Source organism: Agelaius tricolor, unplaced genomic scaffold (assembly GCF_023055355.1).
Source record: "Agelaius tricolor isolate 1412-34295 unplaced genomic scaffold, bAgeTri1.0.p SCAF_10, whole genome shotgun sequence".
In the NCBI taxonomy this organism is placed as follows: domain Eukaryota; kingdom Metazoa; phylum Chordata; class Aves; order Passeriformes; family Icteridae; genus Agelaius; species Agelaius tricolor.
The window spans coordinates 17,001,500-17,028,990 of NW_027269270.1; the positions used below are offsets into that span (position 1 = coordinate 17,001,500).

General features: G+C 38.6%; 3 protein-coding genes and 1 long non-coding RNA gene across 6 annotated transcripts in view; 2 read left to right on the plus strand and 2 right to left on the minus strand.

Annotated features, from left to right (window-relative positions):
* The window catches only part of ABCB11 (ATP binding cassette subfamily B member 11), a 32,621-nt gene extending 27,965 nt beyond the window's left edge, over positions 1–4,656 (plus strand). For both annotated transcript variants that reach the window (XM_071434967.1, XM_071434968.1), the window contains exons 21-24: positions 111–308; positions 1,076–1,282; positions 2,000–2,146; positions 2,704–4,656. In XM_071434967.1, the coding sequence (XP_071291068.1) occupies positions 111–308; positions 1,076–1,282; positions 2,000–2,146; positions 2,704–2,904 (753 nt within the window). In that variant the 3' untranslated portion in view covers positions 2,905–4,656. The remainder of the gene's footprint in view (positions 1–110; positions 309–1,075; positions 1,283–1,999; positions 2,147–2,703) is intronic.
* On the minus strand, positions 4,651–13,266 carry G6PC2 (glucose-6-phosphatase catalytic subunit 2). Its single transcript, XM_071434962.1, has 5 exons — positions 13,049–13,266; positions 12,620–12,729; positions 9,452–9,563; positions 8,514–8,629; positions 4,651–7,305 (listed from the first exon to the last, which is right to left on the minus strand). Exons 1-5 carry the CDS (start codon positions 13,264–13,266, stop codon positions 6,794–6,796), a joined length of 1,068 nt encoding a protein of 355 aa, XP_071291063.1. The 3' UTR covers positions 4,651–6,793.
* Positions 13,267–19,939: 6,673 nt separating this feature from the next.
* Positions 19,940–23,431, plus strand: SPC25 (SPC25 component of NDC80 kinetochore complex). Of its 2 annotated transcripts, none has more exons than XM_071434970.1 (7): positions 19,940–20,111; positions 20,371–20,539; positions 20,628–20,693; positions 21,421–21,567; positions 21,716–21,820; positions 22,122–22,220; positions 23,174–23,431. In XM_071434970.1, exons 1-7 carry the CDS (start codon positions 19,956–19,958, stop codon positions 23,305–23,307), a joined length of 876 nt encoding a protein of 291 aa, XP_071291071.1. In that variant the 5' UTR covers positions 19,940–19,955; the 3' UTR covers positions 23,308–23,431. The 2 variants fall into 2 exon arrangements, with proteins under 2 accessions (XP_071291071.1, XP_071291072.1); XM_071434971.1 differs by lacking the exon at positions 19,940–20,111 and adding an exon at positions 20,147–20,261.
* On the minus strand, positions 20,676–27,161 carry LOC139593715 (uncharacterized). The gene is made up of 2 exons (XR_011680378.1): positions 26,691–27,161; positions 20,676–25,900 (listed from the first exon to the last, which is right to left on the minus strand). It is a non-coding gene; the product is annotated as an uncharacterized lncRNA (long non-coding RNA).
* Positions 27,162–27,491: the final 330 nt, after the last annotated feature.

The following is a 27,491-nucleotide window of genomic DNA, read 5'->3' on the forward strand; positions in this document are numbered from 1 at the left end:
CAAATTTTAAGCAAAAGATGCAAGAATGGATCTGAGGAAGAGCTGTCTTGTACTTTACAGGGTTGAGCTCAAGCTCACTGTAACATCTTTCTCATTTTTCTTTTCACCAGGATGATTTCAAGGGAAGCATTGAATTTCTTAACTGTAAATTCACATACCCTTCTCGGCCTGATATTCAGGTCCTGAAAGGACTCTCTATATCTGTTAAACCTGGACAGACTTTGGCATTTGTTGGAAGTAGTGGCTGTGGTAAGAGCACCAGTGTGCAACTTCTGGAGCGTTTCTATGACCCTGAGAAAGGAAGTGTGGTAAGCAAAGAAAATGTGGTTTTTGTCCTCTGGTTTTCAGCAGTGCTCCAAGGGCCTTCTGCCTGTGTCCTACTGTGCAGCCTAGCAGTGGTTGCTCATAATGTGCAGTTTGAGGCTTCCTCTCCTTCTCAAAAGGACACATGTGGACTGTTTCGACAGTTCCCAAGTATAATCTCAGACATATTCAGATAAGATAAGAGAACAACCTGCCTCAGGTGCAGTCTTATGCATTAGGTAGGCTGTAGGCATTTGTCTTGGTAGCTTCTGTATGAAACATACAAATGTGTGCCGTGAATTGTGAGAGCACAAGCAAAATCAAGTCTGAATGGAGCAACAAAGAGCCTGGAACTTGCCTAGATTTAACTTCCAGTTATTCAATTACTGATACCTTAGAAAGCTTTTTTATGTTTTCCTAATGTAAATATTTACCTATCTAGATTTATTTATCTTTCTCTGGAAAAAATCTGTGTGATGATCACTGTGTCAGGAGGACAATAAAGCATGTGCCTAAGTTTAAGCAATTAAATAGTTCACTAGGACCTCTGTTGAGCAAATGGTCTAGTGTATTTTGTGGTATGGATCAAAGCCGTATCACAAAATACACATCATGCACAAAGGAATCAGAGACAAGCAATTCAACCACTTTCAATCAGCTGTGTTTGTGTTTTAATCATATGGTTAAATCACTTATTTTGCTATAAACTATTTGGGTGTTGCAAGCTGCTGTTTTGTAATGATGTTTCAAGTTTTATTCCATTTCCTCATAGTTAATAGATGGACATGACTCTAAGAACGTAAATGTGCAGTTTCTTAGATCAAAAATCGGAATAGTGTCACAGGAGCCTGTGCTATTTGACTGCAGCATTGCTGATAATATCAAATACGGCAGTAACACAAAAGAAGCAACGATGGAAAAAGTCATAGAAGCAGCCCAGAAGGCTCAACTGCATGATTTTGTCATGTCTCTGCCTAACGTAAGTACCTGCAAGGCCTTGGCTGCTCAGTGTTCATTGCAGGAGTTGCTCTGAAACCAGATGAAGTTGCTACATGCATGCACTTTTTATGTCCTTTTAGAGCTGTGACAGTAGGAGCAAGAGGGTGCTGTGACCATTTGTTGTGTTCCTTAAGACTTGGGTGTGAGTTATTACTGAATTCTTAGACAGTAGGCACATACATAAATCCTGTTCCCAGCTGTGGGAGATTTGCCTTGTGAGTAGGACGTGACACTTGGACAAAAAATATTTGAAGCTGGTTGCTTATGTACACTTGAGCAGTTTAAATGCACTGAAATAATATAAATATAAAAAGAACATATAGGGAATGGATACAGTTTAGGGACCCAAACAAAGCACTTTTCTAGAAAGCCTTTAAATCACTTTCAGCCTCTTCTCCCAAATCTAGGGCAGGGAGAATTCTTTTTGCCTCAGAAAAATCAGCTAACATTTTGCTATCACATTTTCCTTCCAGGCTCATGATTGTGCTGCCTGGGCCTCAGGGCCATGTGCAGACAAAGAACAGCTTGGAAACCTCACCCCAAACATGTTTGCTGCTGTACATTATTTCTGCATTCCCAGGTTCTGCAAGTGGTCCGCAGTGGTCGACTTTCTTGCCTCTCTCCTGCTCTTGCTTTAGCTGTCTACTGGTGTGTTAAATTACACCTGAATAAAATAATCTCTTTGTGTATTTTTCAGAAATATGAAACTAATGTTGGGGCTCAGGGATCCCAGCTGTCTCGTGGGCAAAAGCAACGCATTGCCATAGCAAGGGCCATCATACGAGACCCTAAAATTTTATTACTGGATGAAGCTACATCTGCCTTAGACACAGAAAGTGAAAAGGTAAATGCGCAGTGATGATATTGATAAGGAAAAGTTAATGGCCTACAACATACATAGCTGGTCCATACCACCTTTTCTGTTCTATAGATATGCCAGCATACTCTGCTGCATGACTGCACATTATTCCAAATTGTGAATTCAGCACTTTCACCTTTAATGATCTTTCTGAGGAGTGCCTGCACTTCAGGTACAGCTGTAAGAAAAAGCAGCCAGCCCCAGGTGCTCTTAAACTTCTGAAAAGAGAGGCAGCACTTCTTCAGAAATGTCTGAATTGCCTGGATTTCAAAGCATTCAGTTGACATTTAGCATGGCAGCAGAGTAAAGACCTTCCTTTATTTCTACCTCTATGTTTAGCTGTCTCTTGTTTGTAATACTGGTAAACAGAAGTCATGACCTAGCTAAGCACATCAATATCGGAACCTCTGATTTAGTCCCACTGTCCCTTTTACAAGTGTTGCACAATATGGTTAATTAATCTGAAACAACTGGGTTCCTCCAGCTCTGAGCCCTGTTGTATTTGCACATTTTTATTCAGACACTTTGTCTCTTGCCTTTAGACTGTGCAAGCAGCGCTGGATAAAGCCAGAGAAGGGCGCACCTGCATCATCATCGCCCACCGCTTGTCCACCATCCAGAACGCTGACATCATTGCTGTGATGTCCCAAGGACTCATCATTGAAAGGGGCACTCATGATGAACTGATGGCCATGGAAGGAGCCTACTGGAAACTTGTTACTACTGGAGCCCCAATTAGCTGAATTACTGTGATTCTCAATTTGAAAGATTTCTGTAAGCAAATACTTTGTGGTAGGTATGTGTATGTTGGTGCTCCATTGTGCTACAGAGGGAGTGCTCTACAATACAGTGAGATCTGTGGAACCCTTAATGTAAGTAGCTGTCTGCATCAGGCACACTTGGCCAGCACATGCAAGGCACTAAGCACAGGCTGATGCATTTAGGAAGTATCTTAGCCCACTGATAAGGGAAAAAAACCCTGAAACTGGGAAAGATCTTTCCTGGTGATTTGGGGAGTTGCCACTACCTGCAGTCAGACTGCACAGTCCTTTGATGCCTCACCTAGCAATCAAGGAAGACTCTGGTGTTCAGGAAACTGTCCTTTCTCTAGGTAAGCTGAATGAGTGAAAACAACCCTTCACATGATGCTGTACATCTGAAGGGACCCAATCTGTGCTAACGTTTGGTCTGCAGACGATTTCAGCAGAGGCCTTTCCTGTGCAAGCAGAAGCCCCACTCTTTCACCCACTGTGCCACACACATCAGCTGTTCTGTTGGGGGAGGCTGGGCTTCCCTTGTGTGCACCTGCAGCACTGACACAGCTGTGCCCCTTCAACAAACCACTCAGTACTTACAAAGAGGGCAGCTCCACAAAAGTAAGGAAAGCAACCAAGGTAAGGAACAGAAGCTGGTGAGGATCATTTCCTAGTCCACCACTCTCCAGCTAATACTCATCATTCTAATCAGCTGTCAAAAAGATTTTTGAATAGGAATAAATGCCTTGGTTAAATTAATGTAAAATTCTATGGTTAATAATCAGTTATTTAAGCCACTTCTACTGAAATGGTGATGGATATGTTCTTTTTTCAGAAGGTAATGCAATCATGAGTGCAGGTGGGAAAAATAGGCATTATTAGTTCTTTGTATTAAATACAGTTGATAACAGAGCAGCAATATATTCATAAATTACAATGGTCAGGAAGGAGCTTCTTTTGGTAGAAACCTGTATCTGTCACAGTTTATTGTAGCATCTACTACAAGTTTCACTGAAATATGTTATTGGTTATTGTCTGCAGCAGAACAGGACTGTTTCCTTTAGTGACTAGGATCTTGGAGAAAAGCAGATAGAAAGAAAGTTTCAATATTTAAATATTAATTTTAAACAACAGAGTATTAACTGGAGGTCATTCTCCATGTCCTAAAATCTGCATCTGGGCTGGGTAGGGGGTGGGCAGGCAAGTTTCTACTCACTTTATAAGAAGTCACACCACTTATAAAACACTGCAACAGTAGCAGTACTGTAAATAGAGCTGTAAGGGTAAAAATGTTATTAGGATACATCCCTTAATTCCAGGTAGCAAAACACAATTTCAACTTTTATACAACTCCATTAACAGAATCACTTCCACATAGCCTACTGAAATCACACAACCAGCACTGAAATGGCAATTTCTCTGCGGAAGTCTGTATTTTAAACCTTAACTGAAAAGTAAAAGAAAAAGCTGCATTATTTGCTTTAATCTTTTTAACCTTTTTACATTTCAGAGCAATAAGTAGTTTGATGGCTCAGGAAACTATTGACAGAGTGACTATCAATAACCTGCAGACATATGTATATGGTATTTAATTAATATTATTATTTAAGGACACAGAAAAATAATAACTCTTCATTAAAAATTACGATGACTATGTAAACTTATTTAATAATTCTTTTTCCTAAAGGGCAATACCTTTGTGACCCAAGTTAAATCAATAAATTGTATTTTTTTACTGGCTCTTGTGCTCTAGCATTTCTTCTCTTACCCTTCAGCTAAGCACTGAGTATCTGGCAGCAGCCAGCAAGTACCATGTCTGTGACAAGGGTTTGCTGTTCAGGACAGAGCTGCAGACAAGGCCAACTCCTGCCTGCACAGGAGCCTGCTGTCTCCCTGCAGGAGCACAGGGCCAGGGCCCAAGCTGGGTGATTGTGTTGCTGCTCTTCAGTATAACGTTATCCTCTTTCCAGGCAACTGGGAAACAGAGAGCTAAATTTTGGGAAGGGTGCTACTCCAACAGATTCTTTGTCAGTGTTGGGAAACAGAGACTCTCACGTGATTAGAAGCCTCGAAATGTGATCCCTACCCATAACTCCCAGCTTCAAATTGCCACCAAATGCAAATGCTATTGTAAGAACCTTGGACAGCTGTGCATGAAGAATCTCCTACTGCTGGCTAGGAGGAGCCAGGAACAGAACAACAACTCAATCAACCTGCTACTGCTCTGCGAAGGCTTTGTAGGTCCTCTCACATGGTAGGGAATAACAAAGCACACAGCAACTTGAACACAGCTGAAATTTTTGTCCCAGCTGTCTTTGTTCTTCATTGTTTGTGTCTAGTCCCATGAACTTAGTGATTTTGGTTAAGGAGTCGCAATTATAGAAAAGAGTGGTTTCAGGTCAGCTGCTGTGGGAAGAAGTTCAGAGAACCATTAGAGAAGCTATCAGGAGATACATGAGGCAGAATACTCCTCAGACTTAAAAGCAGATGATTAATTTTCTTAAGTCATGGTAGTCTTACTAGGCTCTTAATTAAGGATGCCTGTTTCAGATTTGCTTCTATAATTTGTATCTTGTTCATTCCCAAAGGCCAACACCAAACTATTTACCTTGTTTACCCAATTAAATAAGATTCTTTCAATTACCTCCTACCTAATTGGAAGTCTAGAAGCAATATAATGTTTACATCCTCTAAGTCTTACTGCTTTCAGATCATATATATGCAGCCCTCATTACTCAAACCAGGCATACTAAGGCTATATATATATATAGACAGAGAGAGAGTTTTATGGGATGGTATCAGCAAAGTACTACTTAAAGATTGTGCACTGAAAGGGAATATACAACAATAGATGCCAAATAATGAATAAAATGGAAAGTACCCCTTTAGAAAATCCATTTTATATAGCAAACATATATTCAACATATTAGTTACTTGTGTGCTTAGTTAAACAAAGAATAGAAACTTGAAATGACAGTCTGCAACCATATTTTCATGATTTACACAACTGCTAACAGTGATTCAGGCTTGTGACTGTTGATCTGAGAGAATTAGCAGGGAATTAATGTTGCAATACAGGAGCATGAACAACATTCTTGAGGTCATATACTGAGATAGTTTCATTATTGACACCTTTTTTCATTTGTTGCTCTGCGTAGATGTACAGAAACCAAACATTTTTTACACCATATTTAAGCATTTTCCCTATCAAAGTTGTGATCTGTATAATTCATGACTCATGTGACCCCTTCCAAAAAGTAAAAATTACAAAAACCACACAGTAATGCAAAAATATATTCTACAGAGTCCAATGGAAATAAACTTTTTTTTTCTCATCTGACTTAATCAGAAGCTGGTTTGCTCAGGAAGCTCAATAAATTAAATCTAAAGCCTTGTTTATAACTATGCTGGCCTTTTTCACAGTGCCTGGGTACAGTAGGTGGTTTGATACTGTCACACCATTATGTAGCAGTATAACACACAGTATCTATTTATAAAAAAATGAAACATTGAGTATCACTATGTACAGCTGATGCTTGAAGCATTATCTAGCTAGAGATGGACAGAACTAGAAGACCACCATATAGCTAAATAAAGATGGTTGGTTATACTTTAAAACTTCATTATGACCCAGAGTATTGAGCCATTTCTAACCATACTGCAGTGCGCTTGCAATATTTCTAGGAATAAAATCAGCAACTAATATGTCTCAGCTGCTTGAGTGTACTGATTTTGGATGTACTGGTTACTTACCAGGAGCACATCACAGATGCAGTGGCATCCTCTTGGTTTAAATGAATTAGCAAAACTGCCTTTGCAGGGGGTTCTCAAACAGTTCACATCCATCCCCACATTGCTAACCATTTTGAAACTTTACCTAATTAAGTTTTTTTTCAGTTGTCCTCATTAACGAGTGGACACAGTACGGAACCAAGGCAACTACAGTGAGAGGCATAGCTGCGCTCTTGCAAAAAGAGAGAATGTAGAACAAATACTCAGTATGAGTAGGTATCTTAACAAAATTATACAGCTGCAGGGTAGCTAAAGAAGCAGCTATACACAATATGCGGAAACTTATCTTGCAGCTATTTTTACCTTTGCAGCTCGTGATGAACATTTCAGAATTGATTCCAAGACCTAAACCAAAGAGTGCACCTAAATTCCTCACCAGTCCAGCAAATGGAGTTGTGTCAATGTTTATCCAGTCTGGGTTGGCACACCACTTCTTAGCCTTTGGAACAGACCATAGCAAGTCAATATCAAGAAGCTTGAGGGACAGATAAAAGCCAAGGGCAAAGAGGAAAAGAAACAAGTTTGTCTTGATGTACATTCTCAAGCTTGCTGTCTGAATAGCAGGGGTATGCTCAAACGCTTCTGCCACAAGAATGCCTGTGGATTAGAAACTCAGTGTTACAAGGAACAACACACTTGTACTTTGAAAAGCATTTTTTACAGTGTCCCTATAGAATTTGACTTTTAAAGACAGAAGAATATATCTATGTAATAAATACCTACATGTGTGTCTATATATATTTATATATATATTTATACACACACATATACATACACAATTTACCCCTTTTGCAATACATTACAAAACCTTTCCTCCCACTCAAAACTGCCACTTTGGAAAAAAAAACCCAAAAAACCCAAAACCAAGCACTACATGGTTTTGATATGAGGCATACCTTAAGGCCTGATTGCATCTCCCAGATGACAACCTATCAAATATTAGATGTAAACTGGAACATTCCTTTTCCAAAAGAGTCCCTCACTCAAAGACTGGCTCCAGCAATGCAGAATTCAACACCAGTTCCCACACAGGCTTTGAGTGTTGAAGGAAAAGACACAGAACACACTTATCTTCTCTTGTACTCATTTTATCCTGGTTGTGAAGAGGGAAAGCTGTTAGCCAGGGCTGCCCAGGCTGCACTGCTTTCATGAAAGAGAACATGAGCAGGAAGCCGCTGCTCAAAGCACTGGTCACCCTCCTTAAAATCATATAGATACCAGAGATACTGTTATAGTTTGCACTCCCTGAGTACCAATTTATAATATGCTTAAGTAACTCTGAAAAATGTATTTTAGCATCTTAAATCACCCAGGGGAGTTTGTCCTGCTATTTACAATTTTTTTCCATTTTGCCCCAGGTCTCTGTGTTTGTCCACATTGCACACATGCTATTTTGCACCTGGACGCCATTTGAAGTGACCCGAATATCTTCCTCCTGAGAGGAAAGGTCAGAGCCATGGAGGAGCAATTTCCTCTCTGATGTCTTCCACAGTTAAAGATCAGATGCAGGCAGTCCAAAGCAGTCACAGCCAGTCTGGGGCAGTGTGGACACAATACAGTCAGCATCAACTGGCATGTGGACCAGGGCTCACTCCCTCACTGTGAATTACACAGGCACCAGGCACATTCTACCTTACAAATTTTACCTTCGGACTAAAATCAAATCGCTGATTTTCCAGAGAGTGGAGAGCATCACCAGGGCTGCAAGAAAAGTCCAACTACTAAAAATCTCTTGTCTTCTCTCATATTTAAAAAAAAAATAATTGCATATAGGTTAAAAAGGAAAGAAAAAATAGCAGCATTACCAGCAAATACTCCAAGAACAACTTGATGAGGGAAATGTGTTGCTATAAATACTCTTGAGATGCACACACTGATCTGGATAATCCAAAAAATACTCCAGAGGAATGACCATGTTAGTCTAAGAGGGAAAAGGAAGATGCTTAAAAATTAAAACAAGATATTTCATCTACTTATTTACCCCAAAACCCATCATGTAAGGCTCATGCTTTTACCAGCACACGTTTACTGAGTAGTTTAGAATCAGGTGATTAAAACTTGAAGTCAGTACTAAAATATTATCAAAAGCAGTTACAGGAAAAGATCTCAGAAGTTTCAGGTCAAAGACACCTCTGTGGTTTAAGTGATGAAAGTCATCAATGGCAGATTAAATAAGGACTAATACCTTAAATATATCTCTTATCATGAAGTCATAACTATATGCAAAACTCAATTATTTCATGACAAAATTCACACGGTGTGAAAACAACCTTGCAGCCTTAGAAAGAACAGCCACCAAAGCAATTGCAGGACTTTCCCATAGAGCTGAGCAACACATTACAGTGAATTTTGTCAGCATTATGTGCACTTGCTTTAAAATGGGTGAAGGATAACCATCAAAGCAGTAAATTTATGTACTAACCAAAAAAATCCAACACATAGTGACAATTATAGAATTAAAAATTTCTAGCACTGAAGATTCAGGACTGATTCATAGATATTGTATGCAATGTCTGTAATTGTATGCAATGTCTGTAAATAAATACCAGACTATACAAACAGATAAATCGTCTTAATATACTTCTTCTTCAGCTGAAGTAGAGCATAATAAAGAGTTGTTGTTTTTTTTTCACAAAATAGACCAAACTGTGAATATTTGTTTAAATTAAGTCCACTAAAAACATAGCATATATTTAAAGAAATATCTGAATATAATGAATTAGAATCATGGAAAGACACTGACCTGTGAAGAGTAACAGCTGATTTATCTTTCCATCTAACTGTGTAGCTAAGTGCTGCTGTGACCATTACATACCAAACACAGGATGATCCCATGGCATGTCCAGATGGGCTTCCTAGTAAAAACAAAAAGGAAATATTCAACTCAAGAATGAAGACTGTGACATACAGAAAATGTCTGTGATACAGAAAATGTCTACTGGTAGTTACTCAGGCACCTAATAATTTAGAAGGAAAATGGCTAACAAAGGCTGAAACTGCTTCTCAAAAGTTAATTTTTTCCATAAGAATTTTTCAGAAGGTTCATCTATAGGGAATCCATCATACTTGTCTGAAATAAAAAAGGTAATAGCTTACTCATTTTATATTGGTGTGAGTTGGAATCTTGATAGGAAATTTTCCCATTACTTGGGATTAAAAAATTTTAAAAAGCACCTAGGGCTGTCTTAGAGCTGTAGCATGGAAGTAGAAATTATGTATGAGGATCACATAAAAAAAAGTTTGGAGTGAGCCTCCCCATAATTAACAGGAGCAACAGAAATTTGACTCTTTGTAACATTCTAAACTAAAGGACCAGTAAAACTTTAGATAGCACTTCCAAGCTGCTTTTTATCTGCTTTGGCAATTACCATGGTGTTAACAATTGTGAGCTGTGTCTCATTAGCAATATTACAATGCAGGTAATTAACATTTTGAGTAGTTTTGTAATAATTTTAGAAATGCATCTGAAACACAGAAAAAAAAATATGTCTTTATGATTTACTTTGATTAATTTTATAAAGTTTAAGGAGCTGTAAAATATCAACCAGATTAAAGGCAGATTGTCAATGAAACTGGCACATGATATGACGCTCTAATTGCTGTACCCACAGGTACAGCACACAGTAGTCCACCTACAGCAGTCTATAATAGGGAATACTCTCTCATATAGAGAACAACAGTGATTTCTTTTTAGTCCAGGTATGTGTGTAATTTGTTTTAATTTAAAAAGTAAAATCTCAATTTTACTGGAAGCAATATGAAACCACAGAGAAGTTCCTGCAACTGTGAAAATCACAATAAAACAAGGTACGATGACATGATGCAAGGGAAGTGATTCCTAAAATTACTCTGCAATTTCCTTTCTCATGTTCACCAGATTTACATTCAACAAATCAAAATAGGGAAAGAAAAAATTAGATCATTGGAATCTGTAAACCTGGGACCTTAACATCTTGGCTTTCTGTGGAGACAGAGAAGGGACAGGGTTATTTCACTATCAGAAGAAATAATTTGGGCTCAAGAATGTGTTATGAGCCAGCACTATCTAGTAGTGTGTAGAGTAAAAGAATATTTCAGTGAAGTAGCAAAGCAGAAACGTCTAGGCAGGATGAGCACAATGATTTTTAACTCCCTGCATTCATTTTTGCTATTCTGCTTGGCACTACATTTAGAGTCACTCTACCAGTTCTTTTGTTAATTTCCTATCAGATGTGCACTCCTAAACCTCACAATGGAACAAATGTCACTGATGAGGAAACAATAATGTTGTATGTCAGCAATGGAAAAGCGTCTCTTTGTTGTCATCTAGGAAAATGCCATCTAGGAATAATATTTCTTAGCTTATCTGCAAATTACCTACTCAAAACAGCATAAATTCTACCCTAAGGTTTAGATTCTTAAAGTTTTACAAACATTAGAAAACAAATGGCTGCTGGGTTTTAGTTCAGTTAATTCCAGAAATGCAAACCAAATTCGGGTCCTAAACTGTTTGCCATGTAGTCATATGAACAGTTCCCTCAGCTTTCCCTTTTGCTGAGACATGGAGTTTGGGGTTCAGGCTATCCTAGCAGTATTTGGAGCTGCTTTTCTCATGTCTGTGGCTGCCTCTCTAATCTTTTAACATAAATTGCTATTTTAAAAGTATGTAAGCTTATACAATGATTGTGTGCGTGTAACACCGGCACTGACTGTGCCTCCTCTTGTTAATGAGAAACAGGTCAGTGACAGTCTTAATGGTCCCGTGCAAGTCTGGAGGTGGGAAAAAATGTGGTCATTATAAGTGCAAGGAAGGAATCAGTATGACAGTTGTACCCACTGGACAGAAATAGGAATGACCTTTCAGAAAGACAGTAACAAGAGGAAACGCCTTCTGGTTCAATGAATCAAAATGAAACACACTGACTGACTGTCTCCTGAGCCAGGGCTCGGATCTACACAGCACTGATTGGGCTCAGTTCTCAAGGCTTTTGAGAAGATCTGAAGGCTTCAATACTTTGTGTTAGGTATCAAATGAAGTAACTTGAAAGAGACTGCAGACATAAAGACCAGGCATTATTAAACCCTGCCTCATACAAGGGTTTAAGCTTCTTGCTCACAATTACAATGGGATGTAATGCAGAGTACTGTTAACAAAATACAGCTGTGCAAACTGTTTCAAAGCTTCCAGTGGCATCGACAAGATGCAAAGCATATAATTTCCACAGTTGGTATTTTCTTGCACAACAAATTAAACTAAATTCAGTTAGCTCAATGCAAGTTCATCTTATTGCACCTATTAGGGTTGCACAAGTTCATTTAGCTTGATCAGTATTGCATTTGATTTCCACAGAGAAAATAATGAGACATAAAAAGTGAAAATATATTGAAAAGGTACAATTCAAAAATAATTTTTCCCCTTATATTTGTACACATACTCCCACACACACATTCAGTGGCAGTGTCTGGTTCTGGTTCTTTTCCCCTTGTGATACATTATGTAATCAATTGCTGAGACTATTGTTATTTGCACTGAATCATCTACTTAGTTTATGGGGTTTGAATATTTGTTGCAACAGCAAACAAGCCCTCAAACTCAACAGCCCTGGGACCTGACTTGGAACCCAATAAACAATGTATTTCACAAGTTTTGTGAAAATTTCTTTCCAATACCCCAGTTCATTCTAGTAGTAGTTATTTTTAAAGCAAGTCCCCCTCCCTTGCATCTTTTAAAGGAAAAGAAGGAAATACTCTTGTCATACAGCAAATACCTACCTATTGTGTTTCTTCCTTTTCCTCTACTTGTTTTGTGTGCTATTTTATGCATGAGCTCTGAGATTTCTGAATCATATAAGACCTTCCTAAGTGCCATTCTCTCCCCCTTGAAGCCGCTATCCCTATCAAATATACCAAGAAAATCTGCAACATTTCTTACCTGGTCCAGTTTCACATGTTATAGGAAACTGCTCAAGGCATGGGCTTGACTGATTAGGATAAATCATTGTTTCTTGCACCCACCAGTAAGGGCGATGGCCGAATAAAATCCTGACCCCCAAAAAAAAAAAAAAAAAAGGAAGAAATTAAATTAAAATATTTTTACATAAGAAGGCCTCAGCAAAGCATGATAAAGAATCTTACAAATAATATGAAGAGCTATATTTGCAAAGCTAATTATTCTATAATAGTTCTACAGGTTCTTCTCATCTTATTACAAGGTTGTTTCAAACATATCTTCAATATCTTCATTGTGAATTTCTATTTTATAATTACCAGGGAAAAATCTACTAGTACATTATTCACAGAAAATTTTCTAAACTTGAGGTACATATAATAACTATTATTAAAAATACCAAATTTTTCTTACCATTTAAATATGAGGTTGAACCAGTCACCAATGACAGCCACCCATATCATTTTAGTACCAACCACTTGGTTGAGCTGAAACCAAAGAGGAAAATAAATTGAAAATATATTCCGAGGATCACCAACATGTGACATAAAATTAAGGAAATCCTGGTAAGCCCTGTAGTCCCTCTGTAAATGCTGAATGATAAGCACTCCATTGCTGTGGAGGAGATCCATCTTAATGGATTAAACTATACTTGAAATACAGTAAAGTTCCTTTAATCTTAAGTTTCTAGTGACAGAGAATGAGAATCATGTAGGGGAGCTATTAAAAAGTGAGAGAAGGTGATTGACGTTGCCTTTATATTATATTGGTGTGGTGTACCCAGCCATTCCTGAAACACGTGGCTCCAAATCTCTGGGAAAGCATACGAGTCTGCTAGCACTGGAAAGCTTTTTTGTTTGCAAATTTTAATTGTAGGAAGCTAAGTGAAGTACATGTTAGTACATGCTGAGCAGCAGCAAATTGTGGGGAAAGTTTTGTGGAAACAAAATGTGTGACTCGTGCAATCCTTTGTAGGAGCAGCTGGAACATGTTTGCCTAAACTTTTTCACAGTTCATTTCTCAGCAGGATGGACATCTTACTAATGTGTGTACTTCATTAAGTGTTGCCTGTGCAGAGGATAGAAAGAATACACAAATTACTGATCTTCACAGAACTGTCACTGAAGCTGTACATTTCACTTTGAAACAGAACTTGGCTGTTACTAATACTTTGCACAACACATTTTTTCAGTCAGGGAAAATGCAACCAGCATCCCTATATCAACCATGCTGTTGAGCTCTAGATTTATTTTTAAAGCAACAATATCCTTAAAATACTGAAAAACAATTGTTTCCTTCCTACAAGAGGCCTGTTAATCCAGGCCCAATGCAGACGATGCTCAGAGTGTGAGTCATCTTTCGGTACCACCATTCTTGGGCATTGCTCACATGGCACCAGTCCTGCGCCCTCTGCCAGGAGAGGCTGCAGCCCCCCCTTCTGCTGCCCAGCCGGACAGAAATGAGACCTGCTGTACGAACCACAGCAAGGCTGGGAACACATCATCAGGAGTATTTCCCTGAACTATTCCCAAGTGAAGCACAGCAGTTCTCCAGAACCAACAGCCAAGAGCAGAGTCTGCCAAACTGCAGGAGTTTAAAAGATTTCAGCAGACAATATATTAGCATATCAGATTTATCAATATTAGTACTAATAACTGTAGCATAAAATATTACGTTCATTTGAGGTGGCTTCATGAAAAAACTTTTTCTACAAGAGATTAAATGGATAATAAAAGCCTGATGATACCAACTTCTGATATAATCAGAGGAAAACTTCAAGCTCTTTATCAGGCTCTAATATTCTGATGTAGTCATATCTTATATCAAATTATTATCTGTGTATCTGAAACAGTGGGAGTCAGAAGACAAAAGCAGCTCTATATATGGAGTGCACACTTCCCTAATACTCTTTCCATGCACTTCAAGCTAAACTGCACAAGCTGTGGAGACAAAGATATGAACCACTTAACTGTTTTTGCTGAAGAGGGGCTTAATGGCTTAAGAGGGCTTCATGATGTGTGGTCAGGGAAGTCACATGGAAACACTAAGTAGATTCAACAAATAAGGCATGACAATTAAATGGACGTAGAAGATTTCTCTTCCTGACACAACCTCACATTTACTTTAACTACTCCCATTTAATTTAGCTAATAATAGTCTGGTTTCAGAAATTTTTTAGCAGATTTAAATCCTGTATGTTTCTTGCTACCAATTGCATTAAGCCATATAGAAAACCTTAAAGTTAAAAGTTTCAATGTGCTACTTCTGAATAACTACAATATTTTTCTATATACTGACCGAATTATTCACTTTAAGTAGTGGTATCTGATTTCAAGGGAAACCCTTCCAGATTCAAAATTTCAGGATATTTAAAAAAAAAAATCCATCCTAGATTTTTTAGCTGAAAATATTTGAGGATGTTTTGTTTCTTGCTAAGTTGTATACCTTTACTGTTTTCCAGAGTGTGTAGCAAGGCAACTCTCATAGAAATGAATGGAAGGAATTAATATTCTCTCTCCCAGTACTTCCTCAAGACCATACTTATTTAGAAATCTCTCTCCAATAACTCTTTGTACTCTCTTGCTGAAGAAAACGTTCTTTCGCTACATTTTTTTACAGCTAAAGTATCTTGCCTTTAAAGATAAGTAAGACTTACTATAACAATAAAAATATCACTCTTTTAGACATGTCTGGATTTAGTATGCAGAAATGTAGAAAATCTGAGGTCTGCTGTTTTCCAATCTAGTTCAGCAAGGACAGTTAGCTTCAAACATGAGTGCAAATGCCAAGTCAGTTGGCAGCTGAATAACAGACATCTTACTTCTAGTACTTGGTTGAAAGAGTAACAATTATAATGAAGTTAAGTCTAAATAACTATTGTCCTATTAGGAAAAAATACTTTGCAGTCCATAACTTTCCATCAAATACAATTTAATGTCCTCAGGAGAGTCTACCAAGTAATAAAATAGGTCATTTTACAGTCCCTCTTTAATGGCACCACTGTTAGTCAGTGGTATCTGAAAAACTGCCTCTGACACAGGATGTGCAAAAGCATTGCAATAATTGCAATAACTTTTTGCATGTTTGCTTTATTTGTAAATTCCCACCCACCCACCCATATTATCTATGCACCAGGACAGCGATGCATCTGCTCAGGCTGACCTCTTCACACAGAACCCCTCAGGCACACTTTGGCCCTCCAGAAACGTTGTAAATTTAATGCTTGAAGATATGTCTTGGCAATGTTTCAGTAAAGTAACCTCTTTTAATATAAATGCTCAAGACCTCTTGATATTAACTTCCGGGATTTTGCTGCTGAGTCTTATGCTTAGATAGAGAAAGATAAGCACCTTAGACATAATAAAGACTAACAGTAAGAGAAAAGGCTTTCATTTTCTCCTATATTCTTTCTGAGTCTTTCATTTTCTCCTACATCCTCACCTTAGAGATACCAGAGGAATCATGTTTATAAAGGATGTTTAAAAAACCTCACAGACACCATGGAAGTTTTGGAACAGGTAAGTGTGTTTCTGTGGGAGAGGCAGTTCCCACCGTGCCTGGAGTCAGCCATGATTCTGCTCCATCCAAGAGGAAATCAATAACTGACATGCTAGTAATCTCTTGTCCTGCCTGTTGTGTTACACAGCCAATACAACTCTGAGACACTGAAGACCTTCCCAGCTGTAATAACCAACAAAGATGGTGAAACATGACTTGAAATACTATAGTTAGTAACTTGTTTGACAAAGGAAAAGCACTTCCTCAATAGACCTTCCCTCACTCCTCTATGCAAAGCACTGCAAAAAGCTTCTGTAATCCCCCTAGTGCTTCAAACTCACTCAAAATAAAACTGTTTCCTGTATTTTAGTATGGGGAATTGCAGGGAACCTAATGATCTATACAAAATGGTCAGAATGTGTAGGCAATTAGGTTTTTAAATTGAAACTTTCTCTTGTTTTGATATTGGAGAGCCAAGGTTTGGCCTTCACATAAATTAGTTCTTAGCTCAAAGCAAAAACCTTTCAAATGCTATCTGTTCATACATTTTAAAATTTATTGATAATTTCTTGATTTACTGTGTTTTCCAAGACACACAAAAACAAAGACTTCATATATACACACACATAAAATGTAAAAGCAAGAGTCATGCTGATGATCCACTGAAGGGAGGATAAAATGTTTACAGCTGCCTTGCACCTCCATATTAGAGCAAATATTACATAACAGTCAACAGATGCTTTTAAGTAAATGTTTGCAAGGCATGGAAAAGCCACCAAAGCAAACATTTTTTGAAACACTGTTAATGGACGCCTATGTAATGGGTCTAACTTTCTGGTACATTATGCTTAGTTAATTGAACAATAACATGAATTTCCACACCAGTATTTCCATTAACACTGGACCAACTACAAGGATTAACAAGCAATTTGCTAAGTTCACCAGCAGACACTCTATACAACAGCTGACAGGCATTTTCTCAGGTGTGAACGTTTTCCTAGAGGAACACTGAAAAGATATACCTTAATTTTTTAATTAGGAAGAGAAGAATATTTCAAGAAGCTTGTGCCCTCTCATTTTTTACTTTCTTTCTTATTCCATGTCCTCAAGCATTCCTCATTGGACTCAGGCTTTTTTAGGGTTGAGCTGACCAATAGAGGTTTAGCAATAGTTAACGTGACCCAGTCTCCTTCTCTTCATTCTGCCACCTTAATCCAGTCTTTCCCAGTTAGTACAGTCATTACTCTTTGCTATAAAGTTAACTATGCAAGCACACAAAGCCAACAAAACTAATCTGTGCACTATAACAATAACCAGACCTGCCAGACCTTAATATTTGTTTACATTAGTAATGTAAATTAGTTATGTAATTAGATTTCATTCTGTTTATAAGTGCAACAGTATAAATTATACAAACAATGCATGGAATACAATTCTGGCATGCCTATGAAAAAGTCACATATAAGGAATTTTACTTATTTTAAGTATGAAGAACTACCTTTTAGAAATTAGAAGCAACCTAGAGGGGTAAAATTCCTTCAAGTTCCATGAACTGCAGGCAGAAATGGAACTGAACCCATTAGAGCAACAATCCCCAACCCATTTTTTCAATTCCCTTTCCAATAAGATTCCTGCCTTACTGTCACTCTCTAATCCCTAGCCTGCTCTAACTGTTAAAACTAGCTCTATGCCAACAATAGCCCTGGGAGTCAGAAACCTGCCACAAGAAGTAGCTGAGTCAGTTTATTACTACCAGCTTGTCAATTCTGTGCTCCTTTAGAATGTCCTTATAAGCTTCAGCAGCTCTCCAGCCCTGAGCTAGACTTTTCAGCTGCTTCTTAACCCAGAACTGCCCAGGACATACTTTCTGTTACCAATAAAATAAAGCAGCAGATTTTTGTCGGCAACATTCTGCCCTTCAGTTTGACTGCAGGGAACTGTCACCCTGTGGCTGCTGCTGTACCCCCAGGAACCCTGAGTTTAACCAAGTAGGCTGGGCCTAAAAGGACACCCATGAAGAGCTGGAAAATGCAGAAATAGCACAATTAATGGTCTCCAGCCAAGCCCATAGTGTTAAAAATAGGGTAAATCACCATGAAACTTTTTTCCATCCATGACTACTCCATGGCTTGCTAGGACAGACATTTGGAAAGCAAAAATTCAGAACAATTGTCTGGGCTAGAGTTACGGTGGGTTGGCTGCCAGCATTTCTGTCTATGGAGCCTCTTTAATCAGACCCAGAAGAGGACTGAAGAAGCATCTGACCTGCACTAGTTTGGGCCATGAAGCCACATTCCTGTTTGCAGCTGGAAAAAACCATCAGTTTGAACTGAAAATTAGGACTTGCCAAAATCACTGTGCTTCCCTGAAACACACACTTGGTAAACTGATGGTGGACAGTAGTGGGAAAGGTTGAAGATAGGTTATAGTACAGTTCATGTCTCTCAAAACCTCTAAATAATCAGAAAAGAGATAAATTAAGGTATGGATTCTGCCAGTAAATGTCACGTGCATTTAGTCTTTGGTGGGTGAAAGTGTAAAACAAAGAAATAGGACTAATGAGTCTAGAAAAACTTCACTGATGAAGAAAAGATACCTAACATTTTTGAGCCAGCTACTGTGGAGTGAACTCATTATCTGTGTTATCCAGCTGTAGAACCCACCAAAAGATTATGGTTGAGAAAACAGGACTTGTTTAGATTAGTTTAACTTGTATTTACAAAACTCCAGGGACTAGGAAAATTGTGTATTCAGAAAGTTATGAACTCAAATAATAAAAGCTAATATTGTCAGGAGCAACACTGAAACTTTATATTAACAGCATGCACTTGCCTAGGCAAGAAATGTTGCTAAATAAAAAAAGCCATAAGGTACAGGTTCAGAGTGCCCAAATCCATTTGCAGCTAGGTAATCATCCTTGGACCAGCCCAACTTCAGCACATTTAAGTGTGAAGCAGGTAAGAAACAGGGGTTTATTAGCTTTAGGAACAATGCTGAGGAAACTGAAATCTGGAGAACAATGTGTCCAAGTTAAACAAGACAGGAATACAGTGGGGTAAAAGTGTTTATACAAGAAATCTGTGTAAGAGTAATGGAACTAATGGTTGGTGGTCCCAGCTCAGACTTCGCTAAGCATTGCACAGGTGGAAGATAGTAATTAGTACTTTTAGACAGCAATCCTCAAAGCAATGCTAAATATACATTGTTCTGGGATTACCTAGATAGCACTAGCATAAACTAAAATTAGGAGTAATTCATTAGCTATGGCAAAAAAATTATTAAAAGTAGCTTTCTTAATAAATTGAAAGCTGCCACCTTGGATCACAAACTAGTGCTTATCAAGAGCTAAAAGGGAATATAAACAACTGGAGAAAAACCAGTCACATTGTCATAGAGAGCAAACTCACTTTGACAGACATTTATGGCAAATGTTTGGCTGGGTACAGGGAGGGCTACTGTATGGTGGTTTTGTTTGCACCAAAAGGACTGCAATTACCCCTGCAGGTCATTCTCCTGTCAGAACGAACTTCATCCACATTCCTGAGAGAATTCAAGTCGGTCAAATTAAAAGGCTATCGGGAAACTCACAAAATTTAAGATCAGTTACCGTAAGTGTGTTCCACGAGTAAACCAGACAGGGGGAACAAGCTGTGCCTTCAGAGGAGCGTAAATGAGCAGCGCTGTTTGCTCAGCACCGAGCAGGCTGTTTCCCCCACCAGCCCTACAGGCAGCAGACTCAGAGAGCGCCTCCCAAGCAGCAATCCCGAGGGGAACGGGCGGCAGCCGGGAGCCGCCCCTCATAGCACCGCCAGCCCGCCCCGCCATGGCGGCCGCGCCCCTCACGCCGGCCGCGCCTCGCGCTCGTCACCGCAGCAACGGCCGGCGGGCCCGGGACGGGGCTCAGCCAATCAGCGGCGCGCTTGCTGCGGGGCGGGCGGGAGCAGCCGTTGGCGGCGGGAAGCGGCGCGGCGCGGACGCGGTGGGTGCGGGCCGGGGATGGGGCCGGCGGGCGGTGAGGGGCGGTGGGGGGAACCTCCCCTGGCGCGGGAGCTGAGCGTCGGGAGAGTGGCGAGGGAAACGTGGCTCCCAGTGAGCCGATGGTGACAACAAAAACAACTTGCGCGGAGAGGTTTGAACGACAAGGCGGGGCGGTAGAACCAGCCCGGAGCGTTCGCGCTCTGAGTTAGCCGTGCTGCCATTGCCTCCCGTGCCCTGACGCTGCGTCTGTTCCCGCACAGGTCTGGCACAGCGCTATGGGTAATGCACCGGCGGAAGATGAAGTAACACTCTTTGAAAGAGATATGAAAGAGTTTTGGATCCAGTTTAAAATCAGTTATGGCACTGAACAGAACAACCAGACTTCAGCTCTGAGAGATTTGTGCAAGGAGACTTTAGAAGCTCTTACAGGTACAAAGGCTCTATGCTCCTGTTAACTCTGCTTTTTGCAAGTTGTCATCAAACTTTTTCAGATAACTGAAGTAACTTTCCCTTACAGAGAAATGGTCCAAGAAGCTGAAAGAAGAGGACGTGATGATTGACAAAATTCACGAGTATAACAATGGTACGGTTATTTATTGTGTCCAACCTTTATAAAATTAACTTAGTATAGCTGAATAGTATGTTTAGCTTCACGTTTGAAAAGGTAAGTAATAACATCAGAATGAAGACAGAATTAAACCCAAACATAATGGGTTGATTACAATATAAATTTACAATGTAAATTTCAAGTCAAAATCAATTTGTTGAAAAACTTCCTTGATGATGCAAAAATATAAGTTTTCTGCATAGAGCATAAGTATTTAAAACAATAGTGTCAGATTTTTTGACTGCAGTAGGAAAAGTAAATTAAATTGCTTAGTAAAGCTAAGTATTGTGAAGTTATTTATGTCTTTTCCATATTAGTAAGAGAATACTGTCAGCTCATCAGTCTAGGGTTAACTTGGCTGAATTTTGTAAACTTCAGAATATCAGGTAAAAATGATTGCAGCTCTCATATCAGTCAGTGTTTCCATTCTTGGCTTTCTGTCATTACCTGTGGGCAGGAGCCACCATCTTCATGCTTTGAGATGAATGTAGTGCTGGCACCAGAAACAAATTTCATCTCATTTAAGTATCAGAGCAGCTCCATACTTTGTAGCTTCTCTTAGGAATGACTTCTCTCTGCAGCTATGGTAGCATGCATTCCACTGTGTTTTATTAATACAAATAATTTCAAACTACTTAAGTTTTAAATAGCAGGGACATACTTAATCAACTGTGTATGTTCATATTTTCTTGCCTCCTTTCAGAGATTCTCCAGCAGAGCAAATACATAGCAGAAAAGGAAGAGCAGTTGACAGAAATAAAATCAAAGCTAAATCAAGAACAAGAGCAGCAGAAGAACTTGACTGACAGCATCCAAGAGCTTAAACAAGAGTTGATGAAGAAAAGGGAAAGTAAGAAAGAAAAGGATAATAAGTAAATTTTTGTAACTGAAGGAGGGGTTGTTTTTAACACTTGCTCTTTGTGGCTTTTCTGCTGTTCTAGATGGTTTTTATGTGCTTGTTTTGCCTTTGATACTTACGACGGACTTTTAAATTCTAGTAAAATCTTCTAAAAATAAAGCTGCCAAGGAGAAACTGGAACAAGTGAGCAAGATTAAAACTTTGTTTCAAGAGCATCTTGCATTGGAGATGCGTAGAATTCCAGGTAGGTTTCTGTAGCTTCCATAGTTTCTGTGTGCACTGATACAATGTGGTTCATGTTGGATTGTGCAGTGAAGAGCACATAGCTTACACACTTGATCAGTTGGATTAGCCCAGCTAATACATTTGTCCTTCAAATGGCAAAATATGCTAAAATGCATTTGTCTTGCAAAGAGGCCAGGGTTGCTTAATTTGTCAGTGTTCTAAGAATATTAATTGAAACTAACTTTGTATTGTGATTTTTAATCATCATTGTGACTCTGCAGCAGAAGTTAATTAATTACTTCTTTTTGTGTTCATTTTAGATGAGCAATTACAGTTTATATTCAGACACATTGACCACAAAGATCCTGATAAGCCATATGTGTGTACCCTTTCCATAAATGAACAAGGTGACTATGAAGGTATGTGTATTTTGAATACTTAAAGTAGAGGACTGAATCTGACACGTCTATTTGAAAAAAGGAGAGGAGTAAAGTGCAATTTAATTGTAATCTTTTATCTTCCAATTGCCAAATGAAAAATCTTGCAATGGTAATACTGTTTCTTTAATTATGTTTGTCTTGTTAACTTACATGAAAATAGGACTGCTTAAATTCACTGCCCTCCATTTGTGGAGATGCTGTTTACTTTGTATCAAGCAAAGCAAGAGAAGGACCACATACAGAGATGAGGATGCTTCATTTGCAGTTTGTTTCTGCTACAGTTTCTGCCTGTGTATGCTGACAGGCATATTTCAACTTGTTCTAGAAGCCTAGAGGCAAAAGAAGGGTGACTGATATAGGTGAAAGAATAAAACTTGAAATCCAGCATTCCCCTTCTGTAAGGGCACAGCCTTTTGGATCTCAAAGCTGGTTTGGCTATATGGATCTTAGTTCATTTATGGAATTTGAGTGCTGGATAGCTTCTAGACAGATGCTACTGGGGCTCTGCCATGCCTCTGGGTATGAACTGAACAGATTTCTGGTTTTACTGATTCAGACCTAAACTATTGAAGTTAAAAGTCTATCATAAGCTGGGCTACATCAGTTTACAATCTGCTTGTCTGCAGAGCAACAACATGGTTTAGGAATGTGTTTCAGTTCTTGAGTAGGCTGTGGATTCCTGGGAATTGCTGTAACAACTCAGGCAGGAGCACAGCACTGAGTGGGAGGTCAGTAAAGCAAAAAACCTGTTAAGTTCTTTGAGGCTTTCTCTTTGCTGAAAGAAAATGAGGCTTCTCCAAAATAATGCAGGTGGAAGTGAAAACATAAAATGACAAGAAACTACATTAGTATTTCATAGGTGCAGGAAAACACTGGTATGGATTTATTCTTTTAATAGTAGTCTAATATTTTGCAAATTTGTGTCATTCTAGTGAATTCCTGTACTCCTCCTCTGGACTGTATTGCAGAGTTACAGCTTAAACTGAGAGAAACTAACAATTTTTCTGCATTTGTTGCCAACATCAGAAAAGCTTTCACTGCTTTATCATATAAACAGCATGCATGAAACTGGTTTGTACCTCTCTTTCTGGATGTAGAGCACTCTTACTCCCTTCCTGTTGGTGAAATGGTGTATTTATCAATGTTTGACTCCTAATTTCTAAATAAAGATAATGAAAGCAGTATTTTAATCTACTGTTATCTGGACACATTTTGAATCATTCTTTGAACATTGGTATCACCAACTACTGCCTTAACTGAATGTCTCTGGACATGTAAATTTTGATCCATTACGTGCATTAATGATGCAATGGTTTGTATTTAGCTGCCCCAGGGAGATACACAAACTACAGAAGCTACTTTATTTTGATTATCTTTTCCAAAAGCATTGATGTGTCTTTAAAGTTTTTCCATATTTGAAGTAGGCCTGAAACGTATTAAAAAAAGTGTGCTGAAGCTTAGCACTTACTTCAGTTACTTGTGTCATAGGTCATTGTCTTGATTTTTACCTTAACTTGTACTCTACTGTGTTAGCATTTCTATTCATGCATCTAAATGGTTGTTTTTCTTCTGGTCTGTTAAACTTTGTCATTGGAAATCTTTTGACATGGCAAAGCCTGAAGTATAGTGTATTGAAGTATGAAATATAGTGGTGACAGATAAATCATGTGTGTATTTTTAATCTTATCAAGAAGACTATTACTACCACAATGCTCAGCTTTGATTGAAAATATTCTTTTTCTATCCTGTAAACTGTTTTCATTTTTACAGAAATATTTAAAAGGACTGTTATAACAAGAAAGAAAATGCTTCATTTGATAATATACCATAGTTCAAATAAAGTCTTGATGAAGTTCAGTCCTAGAAATTCTAGTGAATCAAAAACTAATATGTACGACCTAGTCATTTAGGCATGTTTAAATGTGGTGATCAGATCAGATCTGATCTGATCAGATATTCTTAGTACAGTTGGGAATATTTCCCAGTCACATGTGAACTGTATTTTAAATAATTTGGTTTGTCTGAACTTAACCATATAGCTTGATGGGTGCACCACAGACTTACACGCTCATCTTCTAGGAGCACAACTTAACAAAAAAAGTAAAAGAGATAATCTTCCATTTCTTCTTCTCTATAGGGCATAATTTGCTGTTTTCCTAAGTAGTGCATCATTTTCCTTGGTGTGCCCTATTGATTTTTTTTCTTGTGTTACAGCCAGTTATACACAAAGAACAGTAAGAAAGGTAAAGGTGCCAATTGATTACACTGCAATTTTGGAACAGAATAGCAGCAGAGAATTACTAAGCATTACTATAGTGACATCTCAAATAAAACAAATCCTCAGTTTCTGCTTTGTGTCCTCTCTCAGGACAAACCCTGTGTCCTCTCTTAGAATTCTGTAACTGGCAATGGTACAAAAAGATGAGGGATGGGAACCTGACTTTAGGGTCTCATTGTTCATTAGTGGATTTGCTTTCTTTTCAATCAGATTAACAGGATTTAAGTTGCAGGTACTTCTCAGGAAGAATGCTCTGTTTGTGCCATACTGTCTTCTCTACTGTGTCAATAAACTGCATTTATTCAGAACCTTGAAATTGTCTAAATTAGTTTTGTCATTGTAATACCGTAACATTGCTGTGAACTCACTTGTGATTTATAACTTTTTAAAAGGCTTGTGGAACTTGACATAACAAAGATATGCATGCATAAATCAGTCCCACAGGCACAGTAAGAGTATGTATTTCAACTGTGTGAATAAGCTATACTAAATGATTGTGGTATTAGTCTTACCTTTTTGAAAGCAATAGTTGCAATTCAGTTATATGAGGCATTACTGCTAGAACGGGATTGTATGCCTGAAGGGTTGGGAGGAATGGCGCTGATTGCCAGACAGTGGCACTCCATTCTTTTTATCCATATTATCCCTAATTACTTTGACGGCTCTGTACACAGAGAACTCTTTAGAGTCTTGAGCTTATTTATAAGTTGTTGTAGCAGAAGCAGAGGCAATGAAGCCTGATTTCCTCCAGATCTGTGGGTTTGTCCTTGAACAGTGCCATTCTCTTCACTGTGATATTCAGCTCTTCTTTACACTCTAAGGATCAGAGCCATAGAACCACTCCTGAGTTATGCCATTTGGCTCCTGCTTTGCTGCTGCTGAAGCTGCAGGACACCACTTGCACCCTGCCTACTCTTTGTCCAGTGCATTGATCTGTGGTTCTCCTCTGTACCTGACTGCTAACTTTAAGTACATTATAAGGACAGGGATAACTGCAACACAATCTTCTTTTCAAATTTGGACTAATTGAGCAACACATTCAAAAGTTGCTGGGGAGACTGACAGAAGCTAAAAATAGTGTTTAGCCATGCAAGCATGTGGTGGTTTTTCATATGACGTTTTTATGGATATACATAAGTAGTTATGCACTGAAATGATTAATTGAAATAAGATACAATTAACTTCAGTGTGATTTTCTCCCTCTTCAGTCACAGCATGTTGAACAATGCAAATTGCTACTAACTCACCTGTTTTGTAACTGATAGATAACTCTCTATGTGGAAACATGCTCTTTGACTGACTTGCACTAGCTACTGGATCATGAGCTCAATTCTTCATTATCCATTATCTTCTACTCTACAGCTTCAGCTGGAATAACTGGCTGGGCAGAGAAACAGGTCTGTTAGAACACCAGCTATGTATCACTATTTTGATTTAGAAGCATGCTACATTTCATACTGATGGCAATTGCAATTACCATAAAGGAAATCAGGCTTTTCAGAGAAGACTGCATACATTAACCTTTTGGCTAAGTGAGGAATAGGTCGAAGTGATAGGTGACCTCGTGGGTGGTTTACTAGCTAAGTTACAGCACAATACATTAATGTAAATGCTTACCTCATAGGCAAACAACTAATACTTATCTTCCCATGCAAAGCTAATGAGAGAATTTTGCTTGTTTAACTCCATGTATGACCCAACCTTATAATGGAAAGACAATGCAGCAAATAGGTAATTTTATTTTTTTAGTATTGTATCAGCATGACTTACTGGCCTGTATTTTCCTGCACTTATTGCAAAGGCAGATAAGCCATCTGATCAACTCATGTTTCTAAAGGAAAGAAGAAAATCCTCTTCTGGCATGCAATTCTCAATGCTGTCAACTGCAACTCTGCAGCAATTACCCATCTTTTTAGGCTCCAGCCTTCTCTAAGGTTAGTCCACAATTCTGACAGTCTGCTTGGGACTGTAGTACACTAGGCATCACCTTTACTAAGTGTTGTGCTAATGGCATCCCATTGAATCAAAATATGAAATCCACAATCAATGTGAATGCAATTTACACAAGAAAAATGGTTTACTGTTCCCAACTGCTCCTGCTGTTTCCCTTTGCTGTTAGCAACCCATTCTTCTTCTCCCAGATAATACAGTTAGCAGTCTATAATAGTTACCTGACAAATCTTACAGAGGAGTTCTTCTATGCAAAACAGCTGCTGTGTTTGTGCTGGATGCTTGGACAAGTTGCAAGAGTAGTGCAGACCATCACAGCTTAACTATACATAATCTCAATGGTTCATATGCTCCTTAACAAAAAGCCTTAGAAAAAATGAGATTCAGTTAGTAGGAAATTTGTATTAAAGTGGAACAGTTATTAAAAAAAAAAAATCATGTGAAAAGGCTGTTTGTAGTCTGGACAGCAGTCCTGACTGTTATTTACATCCACCCAGTCCAGGTGGTGCCACAACTTGGGTCATCACTTCCTCAACATTGCTGAAGGACCAAATGTTGGACCTGTAAGTGAGCTAGACTATTTATATGCAAATCCTTTCTGGAACTGAAATATGAATACACTGTCCCATAAAGTAACAGCTATGGGCAGTGATCTCCCCTGGGAGATAGTTCTGTGAGAAACCACATGTAAAAATGAGAACTAAATGCTTTGGATGAATTAAGTTTAAATTAAGCCTAAATGAGGGACTAAACAAAAGTAACTATGAAATAGCAAATAGCTGCTTTCTGGTAGGAAGCAGCTCCTTCAAAGACACCTTAGGAGACCCAACAGTAATTATAATTACCATTACTGTGAATTAAAAGGTGAGGTTATCCTCATCATAGGCTCAGAAATAGGACATAAAATTGCTAGTTAGATTAATGTGAGAGAGCTGACGCAAGTTTAATTAAGGAAGGATCACATTTCATCTTTGGGTTTCAGGACTTTTTTTGTGAGGGGAGATTGCAAAAAGTTCATGTAA

Excerpts from the sequence above, each read along its gene's own strand:
- G6PC2 (XM_071434962.1), bottom strand. The coding sequence starts at position 13,266 with ATGGATCTCCTCCACAGCAATGGAGTGCTTATCATTCAGCATTTACAG. Across the intron at positions 8,630-9,451 it reads TCAGCTGTTACTCTTCACAG|ACTAACATGGTCATTCCTCT; the intron begins GTCAGTGTCTTT and ends TTTCCCTCTTAG. Across the intron at positions 7,306-8,513 it reads TGTTCTTGGAGTATTTGCTG|GCATTCTTGTGGCAGAAGCG; the intron begins GTAATGCTGCTA and ends TCTAATCCACAG.
- SPC25 (XM_071434970.1), top strand. The coding sequence starts at position 19,956 with ATGGCGGCCGCGCCCCTCACGCCGGCCGCGCCTCGCGCTCGTCACCGC. Across the intron at positions 21,568-21,715 it reads GTTGATGAAGAAAAGGGAAA|TAAAATCTTCTAAAAATAAA; the intron begins GTAAGAAAGAAA and ends TTTAAATTCTAG. Across the intron at positions 22,221-23,173 it reads TGAACAAGGTGACTATGAAG|TGAATTCCTGTACTCCTCCT; the intron begins GTATGTGTATTT and ends GTGTCATTCTAG.